Source organism: Gaeumannomyces tritici (genome assembly GCF_000145635.1).
Source record: "Gaeumannomyces tritici R3-111a-1 unplaced genomic scaffold supercont2.2, whole genome shotgun sequence".
NCBI lineage: Eukaryota > Fungi > Ascomycota > Sordariomycetes > Magnaporthales > Magnaporthaceae > Gaeumannomyces > Gaeumannomyces tritici.
The window spans coordinates 832,493-855,403 of record NW_008804546.1 but is presented as its reverse complement, the minus strand read 5'-3'; the positions used below and the strand labels follow the sequence as shown (position 1 = coordinate 855,403).

Genomic DNA, 22,911 nt, shown 5'->3' with positions numbered 1-22,911 from the left:
CAGCAGAGCAATAAAAGTTACTCCGAGTCGCGGTGCGGGCGGCGGACCGTTGGCGCCATGGTTCCCGGTCCAGCAGAGGGTGCCAAACGTGTCAGGCCAGGTCACATTCCAAGATTTGAGAGCAGCTACCTATACGTAACTTGTGTGTGTGGGTGTGTATGGTACGTGGAATATGTCGGAGAATGAGCTTATCGTCTAGCCTGAAGGTGCACGAACAGGTTCCATCCCATCTCTACTCTCCCAAATACACATAAAAGTCGCGACCCTTGCCGCCGACCAGTGCGAGGGGTGGTCGAGGGACACACATAGGATGTAAAACGACGTCATATTTAACATCTGCCTCGCCTTTTTTTTAGACTACTTTCCAGAAGCTCTTCCCAGGGGCAACCATGTAGGCCTAGGTCCCTGCACTTAATGCGTCGAAACTTTAACGTAGCCGGCTTGGCATGATCCTGATACGTTTCTCGTTGGAGGGAGAAAGAGGGAAGAGAGAAAAAAAAAAGAAAGGTGTGGGACCCTGCAGCAGGCACCCGGCTAGACCTTGGTGCTTCTGTCCGACCATTGCACACATTTGAGATACCGTGTGGCCTTGTCCCCGTTCTCGATCGCCCATGGTCGCCGTGCCGTGCCACCTCGACTCCGCGCCGACGCTGCTGATCCTCTCCCGGGCGCCCGAGGCCGCGACGGGGTGCCTCGCCAGTCTTTGTGTCTCTCTGGACGGCAACCCTCGGCAGACGACATTCTGGCTCCTTGGAGTAGCAGAGACACGGCGTCCGGCACGACGGAGAGGATTACAGGCCACCATACATTTCTGAAGCTACTCCCGGCTGTTGAGGGGAAGGGTTCGTGCACTTTCGGCAACTGGGGGAGGGAGGAGGATTCCTTCTGACTCCTGCGCGTGCATATGCTGCGCGTGCAGCGGTCACGAGGCTGCACCGGCGGGTGTGCTGACCAGGAGATATAAGCTGCCGATAGCAAGGATGGCACGACAGCTTCGCTCCGGGGGATGCTATCACGCGTGCTCATGGCCTTCTAATACGGTATGTAGGTACCATATACCGGAGCCGTATCCTAGGTACCCGCCGGACATATTCATTCCTTTCAAGGAAGGGTCCTCCCTTGTTATCCGGGTACCTCAGTCCGCATCGCGCAGGACGTTGCCGGCGGTCCAGACGCCATTGAGCACAGGCGCCTCCGTTTGATCGGTTGGGGTATGGCCTCGACGATCACCACCCTGCCCAGCCCATTGACTCGAAACATACTTTGCCCCCGGCCTCTTTTCGGAACATGGCACCCGGACGTTCAGGGGAGCTAGGTTTGTACTGCTCGACACCTCAACACCTGCAAGAGAGGACATCTGGAAAGAATGGAAAGTATGTGGGCAAACGTCACCGGCCGTCGAGGTCTTAAAAAACTCTGCGGCTGATGATGTCCCCCGAGAGCCAATTTCGATCATCCGGAGGGCATTTGGATACAGGGGCAGGCGCACCATGCGTGATTGTTTTTGAGTATCGAGGACTGGGCAGATCGGTGGTACCTATTCACTGAGTGGTGTAAGAAGTGCCGAGCTGCAGTGCCGGCCTGCCCATAAGCAGCACGTCAACCCCGAACAGCCGCCAAGGGAATTAGTGGCCGTGCCTGAGAAGAGGCTCTCGAGACTCCGCCAAGGAGCAGGAACACCTCCTTCGTCCGGTACCGGCGCGCCCCTATCTGCAGCCGCCCACGGAGTCCGGTCCGAGCTGGCACCCCCTACAGAGCAGCTGGCAGCTGCCTCGGGACCGCTTGAGGCTGTTTGACACAGCCGGAGTCGACGAGCTGCCCGAGGTTCCGGACACAGGGGGCGCCGCCGGAAGCTCCGAGGGCAAGCGTGGTGGCACCTCGGGCTGTATTGTCGCGGTGTGGATGCCATATGCATGCAGGCACTCGCTGGCCGTCTTGGCCTTCTCTGCGAACGTGCAGATATCCTCGTCTTCGACCATGATGTGGACTGAGGCGACCGTCTCCCTCTGGTCCAATCGCCAGATGCGGAGCTCGTGAACTGATTGGACCCCCGGGATCTGCATCACCGTCAGCGAGAGAGCGAGGAGAGAGAGCAAAGGCCGGTGCGGCAGATGAAGGGGACAAGGGCCCGGGGGCGTGCTAACCTTTTCGAGGTCGTGTATCACGTCGTCCGGATCCACGTTGTCTGGGGCGCTCTGCAGGAGAATCTCGCCACTCTTGCGCACCAGTGGCACTGCGGTGACGAGTATCACGACAGCAATGAATATGCCGACGCTGGGGTCGGCGTAGTGTCTGGCCGGGGACTCGGTCTTCCAGATCACCAGGGCGGCCACGGTGACCCCCAGGTTGTTCAGCGCGTCGCCGGCGACGTGCAGCATGACGCCCAGCATGCCCAGGTCACGGCCCGGACGCTGGGGGTCGGCGGTGGTGGTGGCCAGGTTGTGACGATGGCCGGCATGTGGTGCGGCTTCCGGGCGCGTCGCCAAGCGGGTGCAGTCGTCGCCGTCATCTGTCAACTGATCAGGCGAGCATAGATCTTGATCAGCTTGTTTTAGGATCGAGACCATCTAATGAAGATGCGACGGCAAGAGGGGGGGCTGTTTTGTCTTACACCCCTCATTTGGCCCTCTCCAGAACATATCGCCTCCGCGTCGTTCTTGCCGTGGGCGCGATTGCCGCTGATCTCGTGGCAGTGAGACTCTTGGCCGTCACATCAATATCGCAGCCTGGTTACGGAATGAGTACACTGCAGTTGGGCGCTGTCCTCACCGTGTAAAACCAAAACACAGAGGACGTTGAGGCCCAGGCCGACGCATCCCATGATGAAAACATGTTGGGCGTTTTGGATAGCTGCGTGTTGTATGGCCTCAGCATTGCACTCCCGAACAGAATGCTGCTGGGGCGAACACGCAAAGAAGAGAAGATAGAGGTTGGGTGAGAGGACATACTCTGCACGGAGACGAAGCGTTCGATGGACTGCAGCAAGATGCTGAGACCAAGGGCCAAGAGGAATACGCCGTTGAAGAAAGCGCCAATAAGCGAGGCCCGTTTCCAGCCAAAAGATAATCTCCGGGGGACTCGTGTTCGCTCCGAGAGCTTCTGGGGGCGTCAGTTGTGAACCTTTGTGCTGAAGGCTGCCAAGGAACCGACAGGACGAACATGTATGGCTGATAGGGCAATGGCGAATCCAATCATGTCATTGATCTTTGCGCGTAGACGCAGTTAGTAGGTTCCCGTTCGACACAACTTAGTTACTCCAGGTACAATTCCGTACATAATGAAAAGAGTCTGCCAGGAGGGCCAGCGATCGTGTCTCGAAGGCGACTGTGAGGCGGCCGGCGGGATGTTTGCTTATTAGCACAAGCGCGCCTGGCCCGTTCCGGCAAAGCTTCAGGTTTTGGCCATTTCAGCGGGAAGCGGGCTGATGGGATGGATCCACCAACCAAGGAGCTCGGCCATGAAGAAGATGGAGGATATGATGACCGCGACGGTGAGCCTCTGCTTCCGGCTGAGGCTGAATGCCATCTTTACGATTAGGATCGAATCCAGTGGGAATAATACCGCAGTCTTGTGTCGCAAGATCCTCTTAGAATTGGGGAGCGTTAGAATACTTGTGGAAGCTCTAGCGTGAGATGACCTTCCTCAGTGCCTCCCTAGGCGTCTTCTTTAGGTGGGAAATATAATTTCTGATAACAGAGTTAGGGGGTCGGCCATAGCATGCTGCAAAAGTTGACTCTTTTTTGGGCTGAAGGCCAAGCCGTGAAGGAATCTGGGGAAGCTGTCGAGGACAGCTGTCTCAATGTTGGCCAGGCTTATCAACGGAAGGGGCTGGATGTGTTAAATCACTTGGTAGATCCAGGTGTCCTCCCATTTTGCTACGGGCGACCCCAAGGTCGCGTCATCAGGTAAAGAGGCAGGCACCCCTGGGACAGAGTGGTTGCGGAAAACACATAGCTGCCTGCAATTGATTGTAAGGTTGGGTAGGTAGGCCATGTTCCTATCCGCCTTTTCCCGTACGGCGGGAACGCCAACTCTGCTGAAGCATGCCAAACATGACCAACAAGGTTCTGGCCACGGGCTCCGGCATGAAGGCGGGAGGAAAAGCCCGGCCCGGCTCCGTAGTAAGTAGGAGGTAGGCTCGCGCAGTGGCAAACGGGCTCCGGACGGTGGGCGTCCCAGCATTGCGCGGCGCAGGCCCTTTTCCAGACCCAGTGCACCGCCGGGTGCATCGTGGTCCAGGTGAGCGGCCGTCCTCGAGAATCTGGGCGCTCGAGAAAGAAGGACAGTCGAGCAAGCCCGTGGTTCCATTTGAGCCTCTTCGCGCCAATGTCGAGGCGGAAACGTCGACTGCTTTTCGGCAAATCCACGTGCATAGAGCTCCCGCCTGCAGAAGCTACGTTGGTAGCGTGCACACGGGAATCCTCCATGTCGCCATGTGCCATGCCGTATATGGTCTTGGTTGACAATGCATTTGATGTCAAAGAAAGTGGGCTTCGGGAATGCTCCAGGTGGCCCAATAGAAGATCGGGTGAGCTGTCACAGAGGAAGAGACAGGGAGGCCGAACGTCGGAACAAAAACTGGAGGAGCACAGCAGGCGTATAGGTCGGCACGTAGGATGCACCTCTATGAACAGGCGGCACGGCGGCACTAACAAGATGGACACGATGTTCACGTGGGAGCCTAGCCTTTTGATGTGATCCGAGAGGTCGACTGAGTATAACGAGGTAGATGAAGAGCGAGAATCCCGCGTTGCACATGTGTTACGACCCATGCAGCAGAGCACGAAACAACGGTCCGGCCTCTGCAAGCCACGGTGGTACCATACATATGCGCTGCCGGCAGAGGGTGTGAAGTGAGGTGTCGCCTGTGTCGCCTGTGTCGTCTGTTCGTCTCTGTTGTCTGTGTCGTTTGTGCTATGTGCGAACCCGGCCAACTTCTTCCGGGTTTCAACGGCAACCTACCAGGCCCCGGCACCAAGAATGCAGGTTCGTGCTCTCCATGGATCCCTTCTGGCTATTTGTGGCATTGAAATGGTTCACGAACTGTCTGCAGTAGCAGCTTCTTGCGGCCGAAACACACGAGGATGAAAACCGCACGAGTGAGCTTGGATTTTAGCCAAGTCGCGCACCTGCACCCCAGAAAACTGGTCGCGTAACTGTGGCACACAGTGCCCAAAATGGAATTGACTGTGCCCTTCATCTTATCTGGAAAACTGCTGACGTACACAGTTCAGCAAATGTAATTGGGCGGGCTAGTGTCATGCGCAACCACCACACGCCCAGCCATCGCGCCAACGTGACCCAGACCTGCCATACCTGAACCGAGAGTCTGCGACCAGCCCGCGACCACTCAAGTCCGGCGCGACAGACTCTGCATGGAGGGCAAGGCACTGATTGGACCCCGCAAGACCCCATGTATCGAAATGTGCGCGGAAACCCACCCAACACCTCGTTCCCCGGCCAGTCCAGCAGGGCGAGGGCCGGCAGGGCGGCGGCCGTGGCCGCTGCCGTAGACGGACCCACTGCCCCGGACGCGGCCTCGGCCTCGGCCTCGGCTTCGACCACGCGGCTCGGCCACGGCCACGGTCACAGCGCTCGCAAGGCCCGCACCGAGCACCGCTGCACCGTCACCGTCAACGAGTCCTTCTCCCGCGACGAGGTCCTGCTCAACCTAGACCTCCTCGACGGCGTCTTCAGGCCCGGCTGCCTCGTCGCCATCGACGTGCCGCCCGAGAAGCCCGGCCACGCCAGCCTGCGGAAGCTGCCTCACCAGGACCTCGACGGGGATGACCGCTCGGCCTCGGACGCCGCCTCCAGCGGCGCCGGCGCCGGCGCCGGCAGGCGCTACCTGTTCATCGCCAAGGACATGTCCAAGGACCTCAAGACGCGCTACCCCAACGTGGAGCTGTACGTCGCCAAGCACATCGCCGAGGCCTTCGGCATGAGGAAGGGCGGCCAGGTGTATCTGACCCTGGAGGACTCCAACAACCCGTCCATAGAGGCCTCCCACGTCGAGCTGTCCTTCCGGGACCAGTACCTCTCCCGCTCCGACATGTGGCGCATGACGGTGGGCGAGCTGTCCGAGAGGATCGTGTACCAGGGCCAGGTGATATTCTTCCTGGGCGCCGTCAAGGCCCAGGTCACGGCCGTCTTTGTCGAGGGTCGCAAGGTCCAGTCCGCCTTTTTTGGCCGCAACACGCGGCCCATCTACCGGAGCGAGTCGGCGCGTTACATCATCTTCATCCAGATGGCTCGTGAGATGTGGGACTTCGACTCGGACGGCTCGGGCGAGATCATGTTCAACAAGGTCGTCAACGGCTTCCTCCCAGCCCTGTTTAAGAAGTGGGCGGGGTTGAAGCTAAGGCATCTGGTCAGCATCGTGCTCTTCGCCAGGGTCGAATACGACACGGGCCTGACGACCGAGTTCAGAGAGACGACCGTGAACGACCCCTACTACAGCGGCACCCAGCCGTCGGGCAGCAAGCGTCCCTACAAGGACTTTTATCGCGTTGTTGTCAGCGAAAGGACGAGCACAGAGTGGACCAGCATCTTGTACCAGCTCAAGCGCGAGTTCGGCCTCTTCCGGCGCGACATCAGTCTCTATCACCACCAGGCCATGGGGTCCGTCACGACGTCGCCCGATGACATGTTCTCCATCTCGAGGCAGATGCCGAGCCAGATCAAGGCCGAGTCCTCGCTCGCAACCCACGGCAACTTCCTCGAGGCCATCAACCTGGCCTCCTCCGTCTACGCCCACGACTACATCGACCGGGACCTGATGAGGACTGGCATCTCTGTGGTCGTCATCAGCCCCGGCTCCGGCGTGTTTGACGTCGAGTACGAGGCGCTGCGCCGCACAACCGAGGCCCTGGTCGGCAACGGCATCGGCATCGACCTGATTTGTGTCCCCAAGATGCCCTTGCATTCGGTGCCTCTGTTCCGCTACCGGAACCCCCAGTACGAAGAGCGACGGCGGGCTTCGTCCAAGGCCGGCAAGACCATGTTCAACGAGGGAAGCACGCCCAAATATCACAACATTCCGATAGGAAGCTACTCGAGCGCAAAGAGCTCGTTTTCTCCATCCAAAACGCTGGCTGCGTCGCACCGCGGAGAGCCTCTGTCGCTCTCGCACGCGCCCACCAACGACGAATGGTGCTTTGCTCTCCCGCAGTGGCTCCACGTGTCGTACTGGACGGGAGCCTCGGACGAGGCGCTGTCCTTCCAGGGAATCTCCGTGTCGGCCGCCGACACCAGCGGCGGGAGCACTCAGGAGGAGTTCGCCATCCGCTGCAGAATGTACGACCTACAGATGAGGAGCGTTTTGGAGACCAACGAGATCGAGACGACACCCCTCCACGCCGACCCTTCCTTTCCCAGGAAGCTCATCCAGCCGCTGCCTCCCTCCATCTTCCGGCGGGTGGATATCGAAGGGGTCACCGTGATACCCAATCTGCGGGTTTCCGACGCCTTGTTTGGCCATGTGTATGGCTTCCAAAAGTTTGCCCCCGACAAACACGCCAAGCCTGGCGAGAAGAGCGTCTGGCGCCACCTTCAGGAGTATGATGAGACCAGGTGCCACCTGCCGAGCTCGAGGCGCCACGGCGGCCTGCGCGTGAGAGATGCCGATGACGGCGGCCGCCGCGCGCACGCAACCGAAGAGGACAACTATCTTGGCGTCTCGGTAACCTCGGAAAGGCGCGTCTCGATCGGATCCCATCAGCAGCCGCACCGCATGCCGCTACGGATGGGCCTGGAAAGGCTGTCTCCTGCGGCGCCTGGGCTACTGGCGCCTGCCTCTGACGCCGCGAGCGTGAGCTCCAGGTCGTCCGCCGGCAAGGCGCCCAAGTTTCTGCGCCAGATCAGCCTCGGCCAACGCGGGTTTGGCATCGCAGCGCCAAAGGCTGCCTTGGCAGTGCAGGCCGAAAACGTTGCAGCATCGACGGCGTCTTTGACACAGGGGGTGGCCCGGGGCCCAGTGAGCGCCCGGAGCACGCCAACGAAGCCACCGCAGCCCGCTCCCTCGCCCCAGCTGGCGGCGACGGCCATCAGGCGGGGCTCGCCAACGCCCGAGAGCGCCACGGGCCACGGGCGTCGGGTGAGAGACGGTGGGAGCCGGCCGATCCATATAAGAAACACGGTGCAGCCGCTGGATGCCACTCTCATGGCTGACGCCACCGCCATCTCATCCTCCGTCATCCGGCACGACGCCCCGGGGACCGACCGCGATCTTCGATACTCCAACGCGCTGCGGGCCGAGGACGCGCAGAAGGTCGGCATATCGAAGCTCCGCGCCGGGGAGCTCCCCGAGATGCCAGCGACCTTGTCCCCAGCCACGGCCCTGTCCCCTTGGCTGACGATACTGAATCCTTCGAACCCGGACGTCAACAAGATCGACGACGCGAGCCTCTACAGCCGGTGGCAGCACGTCTTCCCGCGGCCGTCCGAGATGAAGGTCATGAAGTGGAAGTCGCTCTGCGCCCCCGCTGCGGTGCCCCTCACGACCGAGTACTTCCCCACAAAGGCTCAGTTCGATTCCGAGTACCAAAGGCAGCCTTACAACGTGTCGCAAGAGCTAGACGACGAGCTGACCGAAGAGCCCAAGTCGCGCGAGGAGTTTCTCAAGGAGCTCGTCAGCCTCCGCTTCTCACAGGGCTTTCAGGTTGTGGTCGGCCAGGCCGTAGCCAAGGCGTTTGGTCAGAAACAGATGAAGGTGGCAAATATCCTGTCGAGAGACCACGCAACCGAAGATGGAACCAGCATATTCATGTCGGTCGGCAACACGATCCATCAACTGTCCTGTGTTAATGGCACGGAGGTTGAGATCACCATCTTCACGCGCAAGCCCGCGTACGTACGACCATCGGAGAAGGAGCAGGCGGACGTGTACAGTCCTGCCATCCGCACCATCCTGGACCCGACCTACGATACTGCGAGAATCGACATCGTCAGCCCCAAGCAAGAGCGCAACTGGAACTACATCGACTCGTACCTGGCCGGCCACGAGCTGGAAATGTCGGACACGTTCAGGTTCTGGAGGGCCAGGTTTGTGTTGATCCCCATGGCTTCGAGGACGTCGGCCGTGCCGGCCAGCGGGGACAGCGACGAGGAGATCCGCATCGAGGGCATCAGGCGGCTCGGCCAGCTTTGGCTCAAGCACCGGTACATACCGCCCGCCGAAAGGCGATTCCAGAACCTCGGGCCGCGGTGGCGCAGGGAGGTCAACCCGCTGGACGTTGTCTACAAGACGGAGGACCCGTCGGTGGTGATCGCGGCGGAGCTCGAAACGCTGCCGCTGCTCGAGGGCCTCGACGCGGGCCACCGCAGGCCGCAGCTGGTCACGAACAGGAACCAGTTCCGCAAGTCGAACCCGAACCTGGCGGCGCTCGCCGAGGCGATACAACAGCCGGTCGATCAGGGGGGCGTCCGGATGCAGAATCGCAGGTGGCACTTGCGTCTGCACTACAACTGCTTCATCGGGTCAGACATGATCGACTGGCTGCTGGATAATTTCGAAGATCTCGAGAGCCGTGAGGAAGCCGAGGAGCTGGGCAACAGGCTCATGGTTTCCGACCAGGACAAGGACAAGGAAAAGGACAAGGAGCCCCGCAAGGAGTCGGGCATCTTTGTCCATGTGGAAAAACGCCATCGGTTCCGCGATGGACAGTACTTCTACCAGATCAACAGCGAGTATGCCAGGCCGCAGCCTCCGGCCTGGTTCAACTCGAGGTGGCGCGATACGTCGGTGCCATCAACGCCGATATCTGAACGGATGCCTGGGGACGGCGTCCGGATGGGTCCTTCGCGGCCGACGTCCATCAGCCAAGACACCTCCCCTACCTCAGGAGCGACCACGCCAACACAGTTCATGTACGGGAAGAAGCCGCGCGTGGTTCTGAGCAAGGTGATGAAGTACGACGTGGATCACCGCAAGCGATCATACCGGCCAGAGCGGATAGACCTGCACTACGACCGGCTGCACAACCCGGACAACTGCTACCACCTGCGGATCGACTGGATGAACGTGACGGCAAAGCTCATCGAGGACGCGGTCGAGGGCTGGGCGCGGGAGGCGACGTCGTATGGCCTGCGGCTGGTCGAGGTGCCCATCGCCGAGGCGTGCTCCATCAGCGGGGTGAACCCGTTCCGCCGGCCGTACCGCATCGACCTGGCCGCGCGGCCGCCCGACAAGCAGCCGGCGACGTACTACGACCCGCACTCGTTCGGCCCTCAGGCGCAGCCGGGCCGGCTCGTGTACCAAAAGGCTATCCTGCGCAGGTTCGACTTTGTGCTCGACATGGAGTCGGCGTCGAGCTTCCCGGGCAACGTGGACGTGACGTACTCGTGGGGTAAGCCCGACTACAGCTACACGCAGTACATTCACCGGTCCGGCATGCTGCTGGCCCAGATCACGGACGAGGGCGGCTTTCTGGTGCTCGCCAACCGCCTGTACAGCAACCGGGCGCAGGCGGCGCGCGACAGGGAGATGCGCAAGGAGGAGGACCAGCAGCAGCAGCAGCAGAAGCAGAAAAGGCACCAGCAGCCCAAGCACCAGCACCAGCAGGGCGGGTACGCGGCCGAGTACAGGGCGCTGGCGGCGGACCTCACCCCGGCGGCGTCGCCGACGATCAGGGCGACGACGACCGCGATATCTCCTACAGCGACGGGACAGCAGCAGCAGCAGCAGGGCGGCGAGGTGGCGGGTCTCAACTGGATGCTTGCGGCTAGTAACAGCGCCGGCGGCACCAACAACAACGTACACGCCAACAACAGCAACAACAACACAAAGGCAGCGGCTAACTCGCCGGCGGGCACCCCGACGTCGGAGCCGGAGCGGATCAAGGACGAGATCGAACGCTTCTGCCACGACGCGGCGGCGCTGGCCGCCTTTTACCAGGAGGTCCTCGAGAGGGAGCCGCCGCAGCCGCAGCCGGCGTCGTCGAACCTGGCGCCGTCGGTGGTGTCGACTGCCGGGTCCGGGTCCGGAGGAGGCTGGGCCGGGGTCGGGGTGCCCGACAGCCACATCCCGACGTTTGGGGGCCTGCCGCCCGGTGTGCTGGCGGCGGCGGGGGTGTCGGAGCTGGGGGCGTCCCTCACGAGCCCGAGGGTGCCCAGCCCGGCGGTGCTCTCGGCTTCGCAGCTGCTGAGGCGCGGGAGCGTGCAGGAGGTGCTGACGGCGTTTAGGTGAATTCTTTTTTTTTTTTTTTTTTTTTTTGGGATGAGTTATGGGGCGTGCCAGGCGGACAGCGAGTGGCTGCTGTGCATACAAGCTCGTTGGATCCGGATCATGTGCATGTGGCGCGAAGCCAAAGAATAATTGTGGCCATATTATCGAAATTTTGATCATATCCGATGATATGGGTGTTCCAAGTCAGTCTATTTAAATATTATAAAAGAATCAATGGCTCTCCTCGTGCCTGTAACCTCATATCGAAAGTACAGCCAGGCCCAGCTGGGCACCACTCATGGATAAGTGAGTGCCCAAATTAGGGGTGCGGCCCCGCCAAACCCGCCCGCCAGTTACTGCGGGTTCAGTGGGCTTGTGCATTAGTGGGCCCGCTCACCAAGCAGTCGGGACCAATAACGGGGCAACAATTTTTTTTTTTTTCACCCGCTGGCCCCCGGCAGGAGAGCCACTGAAAACTTCCACCTGAGGCCGTCTCATAGTGAAACTTTTCAACAGCAATATCGCCAGCCTGCCAAAAAATGTTTGCCGTGCCAGGCTGGTCGCTCTCGGCGGACAAGCTGAAGACGGAGACGGCGGCGTCGCCGTCCACCGCGACGACCGCCACATCGGCCTCCGCGCCGTCCAAAAAGAGGAAGAGGCCCAACAAGGGCCCCGGCGGCGGCGATGTGACTCGTGACAACGTCGCCGACCTCTGGGCCAGGGTCATTGAGCACAAGGAGCCGCCGTCGTCGTCGTCGTCGGCCGCCTCCAAGGCCCAAAAGGACGCCAGCAGGAAGCGGCAGAAGGCGAACAGGGCGGACCGCAAAGTCGCCCAGTCGGCGGCGGCGGCGGCGGACCAGGCTCAGCCGGCGCCGCAGCCGTCGTTGGGCCACGAGCCCAAGGCTGCGCGTGAGCCGGCGGCACCTGCTGGCGCTGCGCCTGCTTCATTAAAGGCCGAGGGTGAGCCTGAAAAGCCGCAGAAGAAGAAAAAGGACAAGAAGAAGAGTAAGAGGGACGGGAAGGACGGCGGAGACGAAGCAAAAGACAGCAAGGACGCCGTCTCCTCCGAGCCCGAGCAGAAGCCGGCACCAGCACCAGCACCAGCACCCACACCAGCCCCGGCCCCGGCCCCGGCACCGCCAAAGCTCACGCCGCTGCAGGCCTCGATGCGCGCCAAGCTCATCTCGGCGCGGTTCCGGCACCTCAACGAGACGCTGTACACGCGGCCGTCGGCCGAGGCGTACGAGCTGTTTGGCGAGTCGCCCGACATGTTTGCCGAGTACCATGAGGGCTTCCGGCAGCAGGTCAACGTGTGGCCCGAGAACCCCGTCGACGGCTACATTGCCGACATACGCGCCCGCGCCGCCGTCCGCCCGCCGCCCCAGCAATCGTCCCGAGGCGGTCGGGGCGGTTGGGGTGGTGGCAGCAGAGGCGGACGGCAGCAGCAGCAGCGCCAAGCCGCATCTTATGAGGCCTCGGCCGCGGGCGGGGCCGAGCCGCTACCGCGGACGGCGGGCGAGTGCACCGTCGCGGACCTGGGCTGCGGCGACGGCCGGCTCGGCGGCGAGCTCCAGGGCCCCTCGGCCGAGCGGCTCCGGCTGCGCGTCCTCAGCTTCGACCTGCAGAGCCCGGCCCCCCACGTCGTCAAGGCCGACATGGCGGCGCTCCCGCTCGCCGACGGGTCCGTCAACGTGGCCGTCTTCTGCCTCGCCCTCATGGGCACCAACTGGCCCGCCTTTGTCGAGGAGGCCTACCGCGTCCTGCACTGGAAGGGCGAGCTGTGGGTCGCCGAGATCAAGAGCCGCTTCGCTGCCCCGGCCCGCAGCAGCGGCGGCGGCAAAGGTGGCGGTGGCGGCGGCGGCGTCGTCGACCACAGCGTCGGTAACCGCCGCAAAAAGGCCGCCGCCACCGCCACCGCCGGAGCTAAAAAGGCCCTGGCCGCCGACGAGGCCCGCGCCGCCGCGTCGCAGGCCGAGGTGCTCGCCGTTGAAGTGGACGGCGCCCAAGACCGTCGCGCCGCCGAGACGGACGTGTCGGTCTTTGTCGACGTGCTCGCCCGCCGCGGCTTCGTGCTGCACGGCGGCGGCGACGCGGCCGTCGACATGAGCAACAAGATGTTTGTCAAGATGCGCTTCCTGAAAGCCGCCGTCCCGACCGTCGGCAAGTGCGTGCCCAAGGAGAAGCCGCAGCCGCAGCCTGCATCGGCCGGCCCCGGCGGGCTTTCCAAGAAAAAGTTCATCGACACGACCGAGCCCATTAGCGCGGCTGACGAGGCCAAGGTCCTGAAGCCGTGCATGTACAAGCTCCGCTGAGCCCACGCCTTTTCGAGGCCAGTATCGGACGCGCCGGCTGCGTTCACGAACCCAGGCACACATACCCACCAAAGCACCCACTCGGTCAGATAGGAGGCAAGTTGATTCTTCATGGCCATCATGTGTATTACAAAGCTCTTATGCAAGCCTGAAATTATTAGTTCTGTCTCTTTTGCCTTCTATCTCATTTTCGTATACCGCCGGGATGTGCTAGACTAGCCAGAATCTTCCAATGTCAAATTGTATTTCCGTAATCGGCGGAAAATAGACAAAGAGAGAACAACAGAAGGAAAGCCATGCGTGACCTTTGGTTACTCGAGAGCAGGCAGCTCTCAGCATGGGATACAGCGCCGAGACACGCCAAGGGCCCAAAGATGGCCTAGAGAAAAGATGGGTGCCGGGCAATTATTTTCAAGAAGGTCTCATCTGTAATGTTCCAACGTCCGATGGCCCTTCACCCTTGGAAAAGGCGGTTGGCCGCATAGTCAAGGTTGCCCCCGGTAGCCGTCAGAGCTTGAACGACAGCTTCTCGACTGAATCCCAGGTTCATGAGCTGCTCGATATGCTCCTCGGGGAACTGTGGCAGAGGAGGGGGGCCGGGAACGCTTTGCTGTGGCTGAGAGCCTGACGGCTGCGACGGCCCTGAAGGGGTTGGCTCGGGTGTACCGCCGGCGGCGGGGCCCGACACCGCTCCAGACCTCGCCCCGATGGTAGTGCCGCCGGGGCCGCTGATGGTTGGCTCCTCCTCCAGCGCCTCCTCGGACTCCTTGGGGATGTCAGCCTCACCGAGGAACGAGATCTCCTCGCCCTGGATGATGAGCTTCCCCTTGGACAAGTCGATGGTGGCCTGGTAGCGCTTGAGCATGTCCAGGCCCAGCAGGAGGTCAACCGACTTGCCCTCCATGACGGTGAAGCTGCAGGGCAGGAACAAGCTGCCAATCTTGATGGGGGCTGTGTGGACTCTTCCAATGATGGTGGCGGTGCCGACGCCTCTGGCCACGCCAGCAAAGCGTCTGTCGACAAGGCGCATGATGCCGCAGGCCTCGGCGCAGCTCGGCGACATGATGGTCGCTTGTGCGCCCGAGTCGACCATGGCCTTGACCTTGTTTCCGTTAACCTCGACGTCGGCGTACAGGAGGTGCACACGACCAAAAACTAGTCGAGGTTTCCACAATCATGTTAGAGCAAGACAGGAGGTGGTGGGTAGAAGGGAAGAGGCGCAAGGATACAGTATATAGGAGAGACAAAAAGTACCTTCGGGGTTATATTCCATGGCATTTTGAAGATTCTCCATGACGCGCTCCTGCCTGATCATCTCCTCGATCTTGGTCTGCGCCTCGATGTCGAAAGGGTCCTCGTTGAGCTGCTGTATTTGCCGCTGGCGCTCGGCACGCTCCCTCCGGTCGCGGTCGATGCTCATGGAGTAGAGCTGGGCGAAGCGCTCTGGGTCATCGAGCACGGATGCCAGCTGCGGCTGCTGGCTGGTGAGGCTGGCGCGGATCGCGGGGTTGCCCAGGATCTGTAGACGAATGAACTCCGGGTCCTGTGGCATCGCGCTGCCGCCGGCGCCGCCACCACCGCCACCACCACCCCTGCTGCCGGAGCCCTCGGCTATGGCCCGGCTAGCTTGCTGACCGGCGGCGCGGCCGCCCGAGGCTCCCCGCGTCTCCCGCACGTGGAGCCCGAGCAGGTCACCGTCGACTATCTGCAGCTGCTCCATCGTTTTGCTATCTTCTGAGATGAGGACTCCGTTGTGGTAGAGGTGTTGTGACGCCGGCGCGACCTGGGTCTCGGCTTGTATGGAGCTCCGCAGGGTCTCGAGCGTCATGTCCGGGAAGATTTCGAGGGAGAGCAGGTCCTGGTCCTCGGCCGCCGAGTTCGTGATGCTGATGGTGACGCGCCTTGAACTCGATATGTCAGCACTCCCGTTCGCCACAAGCTCTGTTCGTCAGCAGCGTGATTCATGGCCACGGTACATTTTGACTATTTTGATGTCCGCGGTTCAGCCCTGGTTAGGTGGGATGGTCAATGGCTCCGTAGGTCGGAAGGAAGGGATGGAGAGCCTGGAAGCTGTGCCGGGTCGGACGGAAACGGCGGTGGGAGGAAACGCAATATGAGGGGGTGAATGGATGAATAATAGGCGCACGCTATCGCGGCTGGGGGACTGAAATCAGGATATTCTCAGCGCCCGAACAGGCACCAACGGATGGGCGGACGTGGGTCGAAACCAACGGCTGAAGCTGGCAGGCAGCACAGGTTGGACAGAAGACGAGTTGGGAAGATGGGAAAGCGTCGAACAGTTGCACATGCAGTGGGGCAAAGGAAGCAGCTCAACCTGGCGGACCTTACATGGCGGTCCCGCAGGTCCCGGCAGCTCGACTCCGGTCTGACGTAACCGCGGGGCTTTTCTGCGGGGAGCGAGCCAAGGCCTCAACGTGCTCAGCTCGCTGCCTGGGCTTTTTGGTGGCTTCCTTCTTCCTTGCAACTACAGATGCAAGCCAGCCACCAATCCCTCCAATTATCTGTTGTTGCTACGCTGCCTACCGGCTACCTGGATGTACGCTATTTGCTTTGGGGCACAGCAGACGGAACGTGCAGCAAGGCTTCGGAAGCTGGATGAGATTCCGACAGAGAGCCAAGCCGTTGATTCATGGAGCTATACTGTGTACAATCACAAACTGCTCTGTGGGCTTTGGACCAACACGCTTCTAATAAAGCCGAATATATCCAACCCTGTATATAAAAAAATACATCTAATTGTAAGACGCCTGTCTTTCATGCATCCCGCCCTATCTTTACCGTCATCAGGCTGTCGCATGCGCTGACCTCACAGCGTGAACGCCTGCCCAATATCCAAGAAAAACAATGATTACCAACAATTCAAAATCTCTAATGCAAGGCAGTTGTTTCGGCAACTGGAGTGCACCCTCTAATCCTTACACCATGCAAACAAATCAACTTTTAGTTGACGTCTCTTTCCTTTTGGCTTTCTTCGCTCGTGGCCTTCATCTCGTCAGTGAGGATCTTGTTGAACTCGTCGGCGTTGTCGATGTAGAGGTGATGGCCAGCCTTGGACACAATGACCACTTTTGCGGTGCCCTTCTCATTGCGCTTCTCCTCAGGCGTGCCTTTCAGGAGAGCCTCGCGGGAGCGAGCCTTGAGTCTCTCAGCGGCTGCGTGCCCGCCTTTGACATCCATCCAGTCGCTGTCTCCGTACATAAAGACGACAGGGATGCCCGTTTCCCGAACCTCAGCCGGCTTGGTCGTGGGCGCTGTTGTCGTTGCCGCCGCAGTAGTTTCGGGCGACTTGATGACTTGCCTCCCCAGCTCCTCGATCCGGTTTATAATGGGCCTGCGGGCAAAGGCGCCAGGAGCGAGGATATAAGGCAGAGCATACTCCCCGCTGCCGCGCTGGCGAAAGAGCGAGTAAGCGTAGTCGTGCAGCGCTCGTGACTCTGAGTCGGGCAGGTGGCTGAAGCGGCGGCTGGTCCAGCCCGAGACAAGGCGCGGACCAAAAGGACCCGAGAGGCGGACGAGACTGAAGGGTGACACGTTTGCGTCCCAGAGCCAGACAATCCACTTATTAAGCGGTCTTCGTGGTGCCCCAGTCGAGTTTGTGTCCCGCTTCTTGTCACCGTCGGCCTGGACTGCAGCGGCGGTGGCGTTTGGGGTTGCCGACGTCTTGGAGCGTGCATTGAGGAAGTTGTTGTTGTCGCCAGTGTGTGGTGGATTCTTTCGTGACACGATGGTCTCCTGATCCTGAGTAAACTCGTTGGACATGGTCGAGGCCTCGTGCTGGGCGCTCGCGGCGTAGGGGTCCTCGGGAATGCCGACGGGCGAGGCGAGGATCAGCTTATTGAGACGGCCGGGGTACTTGACGGCGTAAGACACGGCGAGGTAGCCGCCGAGCGAATGGCCCAACAAGGTGAAGCGCTCGATCTTGCGAATGCGCCTCCACTCTTCAAGCGAGTCGACAAACCAGTCCTCGGCTTCGAGCGTGCGCTCTATAGGGTCCTTGGATTTGGGGAGCTTGAAGCCAGGACGGCTAGAATTACCCATGCCTAGCATATCCAGGGCATACAGCTTCCAGCCCTTGACCCGGCTCAAGGGCTCAAAGTTTTTGTAGAAGAAGCCGAGGCCGGCACCGTAACCGTGCACCACAACAAGCGTGTCATCGACCTTCTCGCCCACCCGCTCGACCGAGAACTCGTTCAGAGCCCGGTCCTTCCCTGAGAGCTGGACCATGGATGTGCGCCAGATTCGATTGCCGTACGGGTCGGCGGCCTTTGCGACTTCGGCACTGCCGGCTGCGGCTGTTGCCGCGTCTGCGGCGGCTTCCGGTCTTATGTGTGGGATGTGGGAAAGAACGTTTTGCTGGGCGACGGGAGCCGTCACACTTGTCCACTGGAGTTTCCGAGGGAACTATTAGCCAGAGAACGGGGATGGGCAGTACGTAAGTAGACGTAATATGTATGTAATAATTAGTCACTCACCCACTGATATGCTGCCTCCTTGTAGCCCAGTGGGAAAAACGCGCCAATGCCCTTGGGCGCGTCCTGTCCGGACTGAGAGCCTTGTTCCTTGGCGCGCTGCGAGGCCAGCATCGGCCGCTGGGTGGGAGGAGGGCCTGTGGCGTCGGCCGTCATGGTGATGGTGATGCTGCCGCCTCCACTGGTGTTGGAGCTGTGGTGGGTATCTTGGTCGGCGAATCGGGCAGTGGGCGACGAGGCCGGTTGTCTTCCGGGCGTAGGCACAACCACACGCAGGTGCTTGAGCATGTCCGTGACGAGGGGAGCGGCGCCCAGGGGCAGGGGATGGGTTTTATCATGTGCACGAGAATGGAGATTCCACCGGAAACTGTCAAGCGCCCGAGGTTCCCGCGCGTTGCGTGTCACATTCGCAGGGAGGCGTGTCAATCGGCTCGGATTGGATTGACTTCCTAGTTGGACTCAGCTGACGGATCGCTTATCCCGATTCGCGACGGGATTCGAGACCCACCCCCCATCGCCCCGGCTAGGTGGCCGAACAATTGAGGCGCTGCTGAAGAACGAGACCTGCCACGGGCCCCCACCCACCCCCCAACTGCCCCAACTGTCGGGGCATCAATCAGCCCGGCCAGCACAAAAACAGAACAGCGACCCACTAAAAAGTCTCGATTCTTAGCGAAAGCGATGACGTTGCTGCATGCACGGCCTGGCGTGTACCCGTGTGCTCAATCCCAATCTCTCGTTGTCGCACGGGGCTTGCGGAGCTAACAGATCACAGGTCCAGCAGTTAATTCCGGCGCCACAGTCCCTTATCGCCGTTTGCCAGTTCTCCATGCACGATCGGGCTATCAGCACCACCATTAGATAGCCCACCCTCGGCCGAGACGCACGCCGCCCATCAGACGAACAGACCATGCGAATGCAGCCCGGAGCTACCTCGCGGCCTGCCCGACCCTGACGGTATTCACTCGGGGGGCTGCGCGAGAAGAAAACGCCTAGGCCCGGCTACGACCAGATCCCCAAACAAAAAAAAAACAAAAAATCCTGCGATATCGTACCACCTCCACCGCCCTGCCGCCCTCCTCGCTTCGAACCCCCCAAAACTCGACTGTACCCAACCTCACGATGGCGGACGACCTCGACTCGATCGTCAAAGGCGCTCCCCTGCCCGGTCGGGAGGAGGTGGCCAAGAGCGTCGGCGGCACGAGCCCCGTGTCGGCAGCGGCGGCGGTCAAGCCTGGGGACCCGCTGGTGCACACGCCGAGCTCGCCATCCATGATCTACCTCAACCTGCTCGTGCTCGAGGCGTCGCTGCGGGCGCAGTACCTGGAGCTGCGCGCCCGGCGCCGTCACCACGGCTTCTTCCTGACGCTGCTCACGCTGTGGACGGTTGGGTTCGGGTACGCGCTCTTCTTCGCGCCGCGTGAGGACGGCCGCGGAATTGGTGGCTCCGTCTACTGGGTCGTCGAGGTTGCAGAGCGTGTCTGCTTCATGGGAGGAGTCATCACGGTGATACTGGTCTGGGCCACGGGCATCTGGGACCGCGGTGTGCGGTGGCCGCGCCGCTGGTTCAACATCTCCAACCGCGGCCTGCGCGGCTTCAACCTAAAGCTTGTTGCCGACAAGCGACCTTGGTGGGCTGAAGCCTTTTCAACCTTCGCCTGGATCGTGAGGTACGGCATTTTTTCTAGCAGCGGTGGCCACCCAGGCTCATCTTATCGCTGGGTCGATCCGTCCGTCTTACGCGAGGTCGACGCCGAGCTGAAGCTGTCGGCCCAGGGCCACCCAGTCCTCCCCATTGTGAGCGAGGACGAGGAGCGCGTGGGAGGCCCGGGCATGGGTATAGGCATGCCCGGAATCAGCGGCACGGGCAGCATGAGCGGACACGAGGAGGACCTTGCGCCCGGTGGCGATTATGTCAAGCTATTGCTCCTTGCCAAGCCCTTCAGCCCAACCTTTCGCGAGAACTGGGAGCTCTACCGGACAGAGTATTGGGAGCGCGAGAACGAGAGACGTGCCCTCATGGGCGTCAAGCTCAAGGAGCGCGACCGCCGCCTGAGAAAGGAGCGCGGTGGCTGGCTTTGGTGGCTGCCTTGGTACCGTGTGGTTGAGACCGGGCCGCCGGCTGGAGTGCACCATCTCCACCACCACCACCATCACCATCACCATCATCACCAGCTTGTCAGTGAGAAGGGGTCGCTTGCTTCGCGCCACGGACTAGGATCCGAGCTCCGGGAGCACCGGCGGTCGCGCAGTGGCAGTGTACGCAGGGGCAGCATGTCCAACAGCAATACACCGTCGCGAAGTCCCACGCCGACAGTCGAGATAGACGAGGCGGTCGGCGGCGGTGGAAGCGGGGTGTCGCGCAGGGCCAGCACAGCCTCCAACGCATCCGAGATACGGCGGAAGAAGAACCTGTCCACGTCTGGCTCACAACGGTCGCAAAAGCGGCCCGAGTCAAGGTCTGTCACGCCAGATATTCCGTCGCCGCTCGCCAAGGAGGCCGTCAGCGGGAGTCCCGGCAAGGAGGCGACGTCGCCGGGCGGTGATGAGAGCGTGCGTCAGGCCAGGAAGTCGTCCTCTCGATCGCCAGCACCGTCGATTTCATCCAGGGAGTAGCCCCCGCGCGGTGCATTGTTTGACAGACTAGGGTGTCTGGTATATATTTGACAGTGACTATGCGATTGATTTGGTCCCTATAAAGTTAAGCTTCGGCATTCTCGAGACCCTCTTGCTTCTTGCCAATTACAGTACAACCTTCAGGCACCTTTTCTGCACTTGTCCCGATGAAACTGAATTTGGGCGCGGAGAACAGCAGGCGAGAGATGCGAAGCGCCCATCCGACGCTTGTGACGAATGAGCAGCCCCAGCGCATGAATTCGAGCATCATGGTTATTATCACTTGTCAGCCCAACGCACACAGATACCAGACACAAATCTCGACTTTATGTGGCTGCTGAACAGATTGGAGCGGGGATTTTGGCGGCTGGGGATCAATACAAGGGAACATGGGAGCCTCCTAGGAGCCTTTGTCATGTCGCCTATTGCTCCCTCCCCTCCCCGTCAACGGAGAAGGCTCAACTGTGTTCACATTTGGCGGGGAAGGAGCAGATGGAAGCCCCCCATCCAACCTGAGCACGCGCTAGCAGCCCGGGCCGTTCAATCTCACTCGGCTCCCCACTCTTCATCGTCAACAACGGACAGTTTTATCTCAGCCCGACGTTGTTTGCGCCAAACGCCAAACGCCAAACCACGTGCAGCACAATCACGCCTCAATTCCGACCTCCAACAAGGTGGATCGCCCAGGAACGACGGCACGGGACATCAAACAAACGACTGTGCTGGCGCGACAGACGGCACCTAACAGGGCCATGCCATGTTGAGCCCTGGCCGCCGCTTCACTCTCAAAGCGCTGCCTGCTCCCACTTACAGCCGCCAGGGTCAAGTGGAACCGGCTACCTGCGCAAGCTCATCTTTTCGTCCCCGTGCATGCCCTTGGAGGCTCCTGCTTGACCCGGGCAGTGCAACCCACGCCTTCCCTTGTTGTTGTCTGCCTACCTCATTGTATTCCGCTTTCACTGTACAGTCGTCCGCCTCGCCCAGACTAGCCTCATCCCGCTGCCCGCCATGTTCACGACCGCGTCGCCAATGGACGTCGGCCACGGCGCCACAAAGGACGCCCAGCGCCTCGTGCCTGGCATCTCACCGGCTGGGCCGTATGTGAGCCGCCCGCCCAGCCCACCTTGTATCGCCATCCCAGCCGTAGTCGGTCACGGCAACTTCTCAATGGTGCCGTCATATGACGACGTGGACCCCACCATGCTTGGCGCCGACGACCTGCGCATCATCACCCAGAACCGCGCCCACATGGCCACCGACAACATCATAAACTGGGACTACGACATGCGCCGAAACGCCCAGCCCATCCTCGACTTTCTCTATCTTGGCCCTTGGGGCGCCGCCAAGGATCTCGACTTTCTGAGGCGCGAGGGCATAACGATGCTGCTGGCCGTGCGGGACAGCCGCATCGCTGAGATCCGCGCCATGAGCGTCGAGCGCACCGCAGCGGAGCTGGGCATCGTCGCCGACCATGTCGATGTCTCGAGCAACCAGGAGCTCATCCGCGTCTTCCCCGACGTCGCTCGGAAGATAAACGACCACATGCTGGCCATCTATCGCTCCCAGGCGGCTGCCGTACCTCCACCGGCAACAGCACCACTAGCACCAGCACGGGCATCAGAACCTGCCGACGCCGGCCTCGCCCCTGGCCATATCGCCATTGACAAGGCCAGCTTTCGTCGTGGCAAGGTCCTTGTCTTCTGTGAGAGCGGTAACAACCGCTCTGCCGCCCTCGTTGCTGCCTACATCATGACTGTCTTCGGCGTTAACCTCGTCCGCGCCGTTCAGTTTGTCAACAGGCAGCGATTCTGCACAAACTTTGACGAGGACACCAAGCTCTGGCTCAGAGCTTACCAGGACATCCTCGAGGCCAGGCGCGCCGTCGCCAACCACAACCGGCAGGCCGCCGCAACCCTGGCTCCCCAAAAACTCCATCACACCCCCTCCAAAAGGTCCATTCAGGACACCTACGACGAGACAATCGATTCCGAGATGGGCGGCTCGGGCCAGGAGTCGGGATACACGACCAGCAGAGATGAATCCAGCCACGATCGAGAACGATACCTGGATCGTGCCTGCTTCGTACCCTTCATCGACAACAAGGACAGCGAGATGACGTAGTGACAATCACTTCCTGATCGACAGCACCTGCTATATACTTCTTTCACCCTGACACCATAATACTTCTAATGTTTTGCCTCCATATTCACACATCATCTCTGTTCTTATCTTGATTTAGGATCGTCAACCTCCTTTTTTTTTATTCCTCAAGCAGGCAGGCTTTCACACTGCCTCTATCATAACTCTGGCCACGCAAGAAACCCTGCAT

At 60.8% G+C, this 22,911-nt stretch overlaps 10 protein-coding genes across 10 annotated transcripts; 5 read left to right on the top strand and 5 right to left on the bottom strand.

Moving 5' to 3' along the window:
• Positions 1-611: 611 nt before the first annotated feature.
• GGTG_02824 (hypothetical protein) lies at positions 612-815 on the top strand (the record flags this gene model as incomplete). Its single annotated transcript, XM_009220600.1, has 1 exon — positions 612-815. The coding sequence occupies one exon, from the start codon at positions 612-614 to the stop codon at positions 813-815; it is 204 nt and encodes a 67-aa protein (XP_009218864.1).
• A 285-nt stretch (positions 816-1,100) lies between these two features.
• On the bottom strand, positions 1,101-1,357 carry GGTG_02823 (hypothetical protein; the record flags this gene model as incomplete). Its single annotated transcript, XM_009220599.1, has 1 exon — positions 1,101-1,357. The coding sequence occupies one exon, from the start codon at positions 1,355-1,357 to the stop codon at positions 1,136-1,138; it is 222 nt and encodes a 73-aa protein (XP_009218863.1). The 3' UTR covers positions 1,101-1,135.
• Positions 1,358-1,706: 349 nt separating this feature from the next.
• Positions 1,707-3,525, bottom strand: GGTG_02822 (cation efflux system protein czcD; the record flags this gene model as incomplete). Its single annotated transcript, XM_009220598.1, has 7 exons — positions 1,707-2,057; positions 2,145-2,516; positions 2,735-2,850; positions 2,949-3,099; positions 3,160-3,204; positions 3,275-3,324; positions 3,444-3,525. 7 exons carry the CDS (start codon positions 3,523-3,525, stop codon positions 1,707-1,709), a joined length of 1,167 nt encoding a protein of 388 aa, XP_009218862.1.
• Positions 3,526-3,875: 350 nt separating this feature from the next.
• Positions 3,876-4,427, bottom strand: GGTG_02821 (hypothetical protein; the record flags this gene model as incomplete). The annotated part of the gene is made up of 1 exon (XM_009220597.1): positions 3,876-4,427. One exon carries the CDS (start codon positions 4,425-4,427, stop codon positions 3,876-3,878), a length of 552 nt encoding a protein of 183 aa, XP_009218861.1.
• Positions 4,428-5,294: 867 nt separating this feature from the next.
• Positions 5,295-11,185, top strand: GGTG_02820 (vacuolar membrane-associated protein IML1; the record flags this gene model as incomplete). Its single annotated transcript, XM_009220596.1, has 1 exon — positions 5,295-11,185. Exon 1 carries the CDS (start codon positions 5,414-5,416, stop codon positions 11,183-11,185), a length of 5,772 nt encoding a protein of 1,923 aa, XP_009218860.1. The 5' UTR covers positions 5,295-5,413.
• Positions 11,186-11,633: 448 nt separating this feature from the next.
• Positions 11,634-13,994, top strand: GGTG_02819 (ribosomal RNA-processing protein 8). Its single transcript, XM_009220595.1, has one exon. The coding sequence runs from the start codon at positions 11,704-11,706 to the stop codon at positions 13,474-13,476; it is 1,773 nt and encodes a 590-aa protein (XP_009218859.1). The 5' UTR covers positions 11,634-11,703; the 3' UTR covers positions 13,477-13,994.
• GGTG_02818 (hypothetical protein) lies at positions 13,545-15,774 on the bottom strand. The gene is made up of 3 exons (XM_009220594.1): positions 15,453-15,774; positions 14,731-15,377; positions 13,545-14,631 (listed from the first exon to the last, which is right to left on the bottom strand). Coding segments are annotated over exons 1-3 (1,350 nt in total). The 5' UTR covers positions 15,455-15,774; the 3' UTR covers positions 13,545-13,930.
• Positions 15,775-16,027: 253 nt separating this feature from the next.
• On the bottom strand, positions 16,028-18,441 carry GGTG_02817 (alpha/beta hydrolase). Its single transcript, XM_009220593.1, has 2 exons — positions 17,970-18,441; positions 16,028-17,880 (listed from the first exon to the last, which is right to left on the bottom strand). Exons 1-2 carry the CDS (start codon positions 18,252-18,254, stop codon positions 16,438-16,440), a joined length of 1,728 nt encoding a protein of 575 aa, XP_009218857.1. The 5' UTR covers positions 18,255-18,441; the 3' UTR covers positions 16,028-16,437.
• A 647-nt stretch (positions 18,442-19,088) lies between these two features.
• On the top strand, positions 19,089-20,582 carry GGTG_02816 (hypothetical protein; the record flags this gene model as incomplete). Its single annotated transcript, XM_009220592.1, has 1 exon — positions 19,089-20,582. The coding sequence occupies one exon, from the start codon at positions 19,089-19,091 to the stop codon at positions 20,580-20,582; it is 1,494 nt and encodes a 497-aa protein (XP_009218856.1).
• Positions 20,583-21,782: 1,200 nt separating this feature from the next.
• Positions 21,783-22,703, top strand: GGTG_02815 (hypothetical protein; the record flags this gene model as incomplete). Its single annotated transcript, XM_009220591.1, has 1 exon — positions 21,783-22,703. The coding sequence occupies one exon, from the start codon at positions 21,783-21,785 to the stop codon at positions 22,701-22,703; it is 921 nt and encodes a 306-aa protein (XP_009218855.1).
• Positions 22,704-22,911: the final 208 nt, after the last annotated feature.

Coding starts and splice junctions, on each gene's coding strand:
- GGTG_02819 (XM_009220595.1), top strand. CDS start 11,704: ATGTTTGCCGTGCCAGGCTGGTCGCTCTCGGCGGACAAGCTGAAGACG.
- GGTG_02818 (XM_009220594.1), bottom strand. Junction 14,632..14,730: donor CATGGAATATAACCCCGAAG/GTACTTTTTGTC, acceptor AACCTCGACTAG/TTTTTGGTCGTGTGCACCTC.
- GGTG_02817 (XM_009220593.1), bottom strand. CDS start 18,254: ATGCTCAAGCACCTGCGTGTGGTTGTGCCTACGCCCGGAAGACAACCG. Junction 17,881..17,969: donor AGGAGGCAGCATATCAGTGG/GTGAGTGACTAA, acceptor CGGAAACTCCAG/TGGACAAGTGTGACGGCTCC.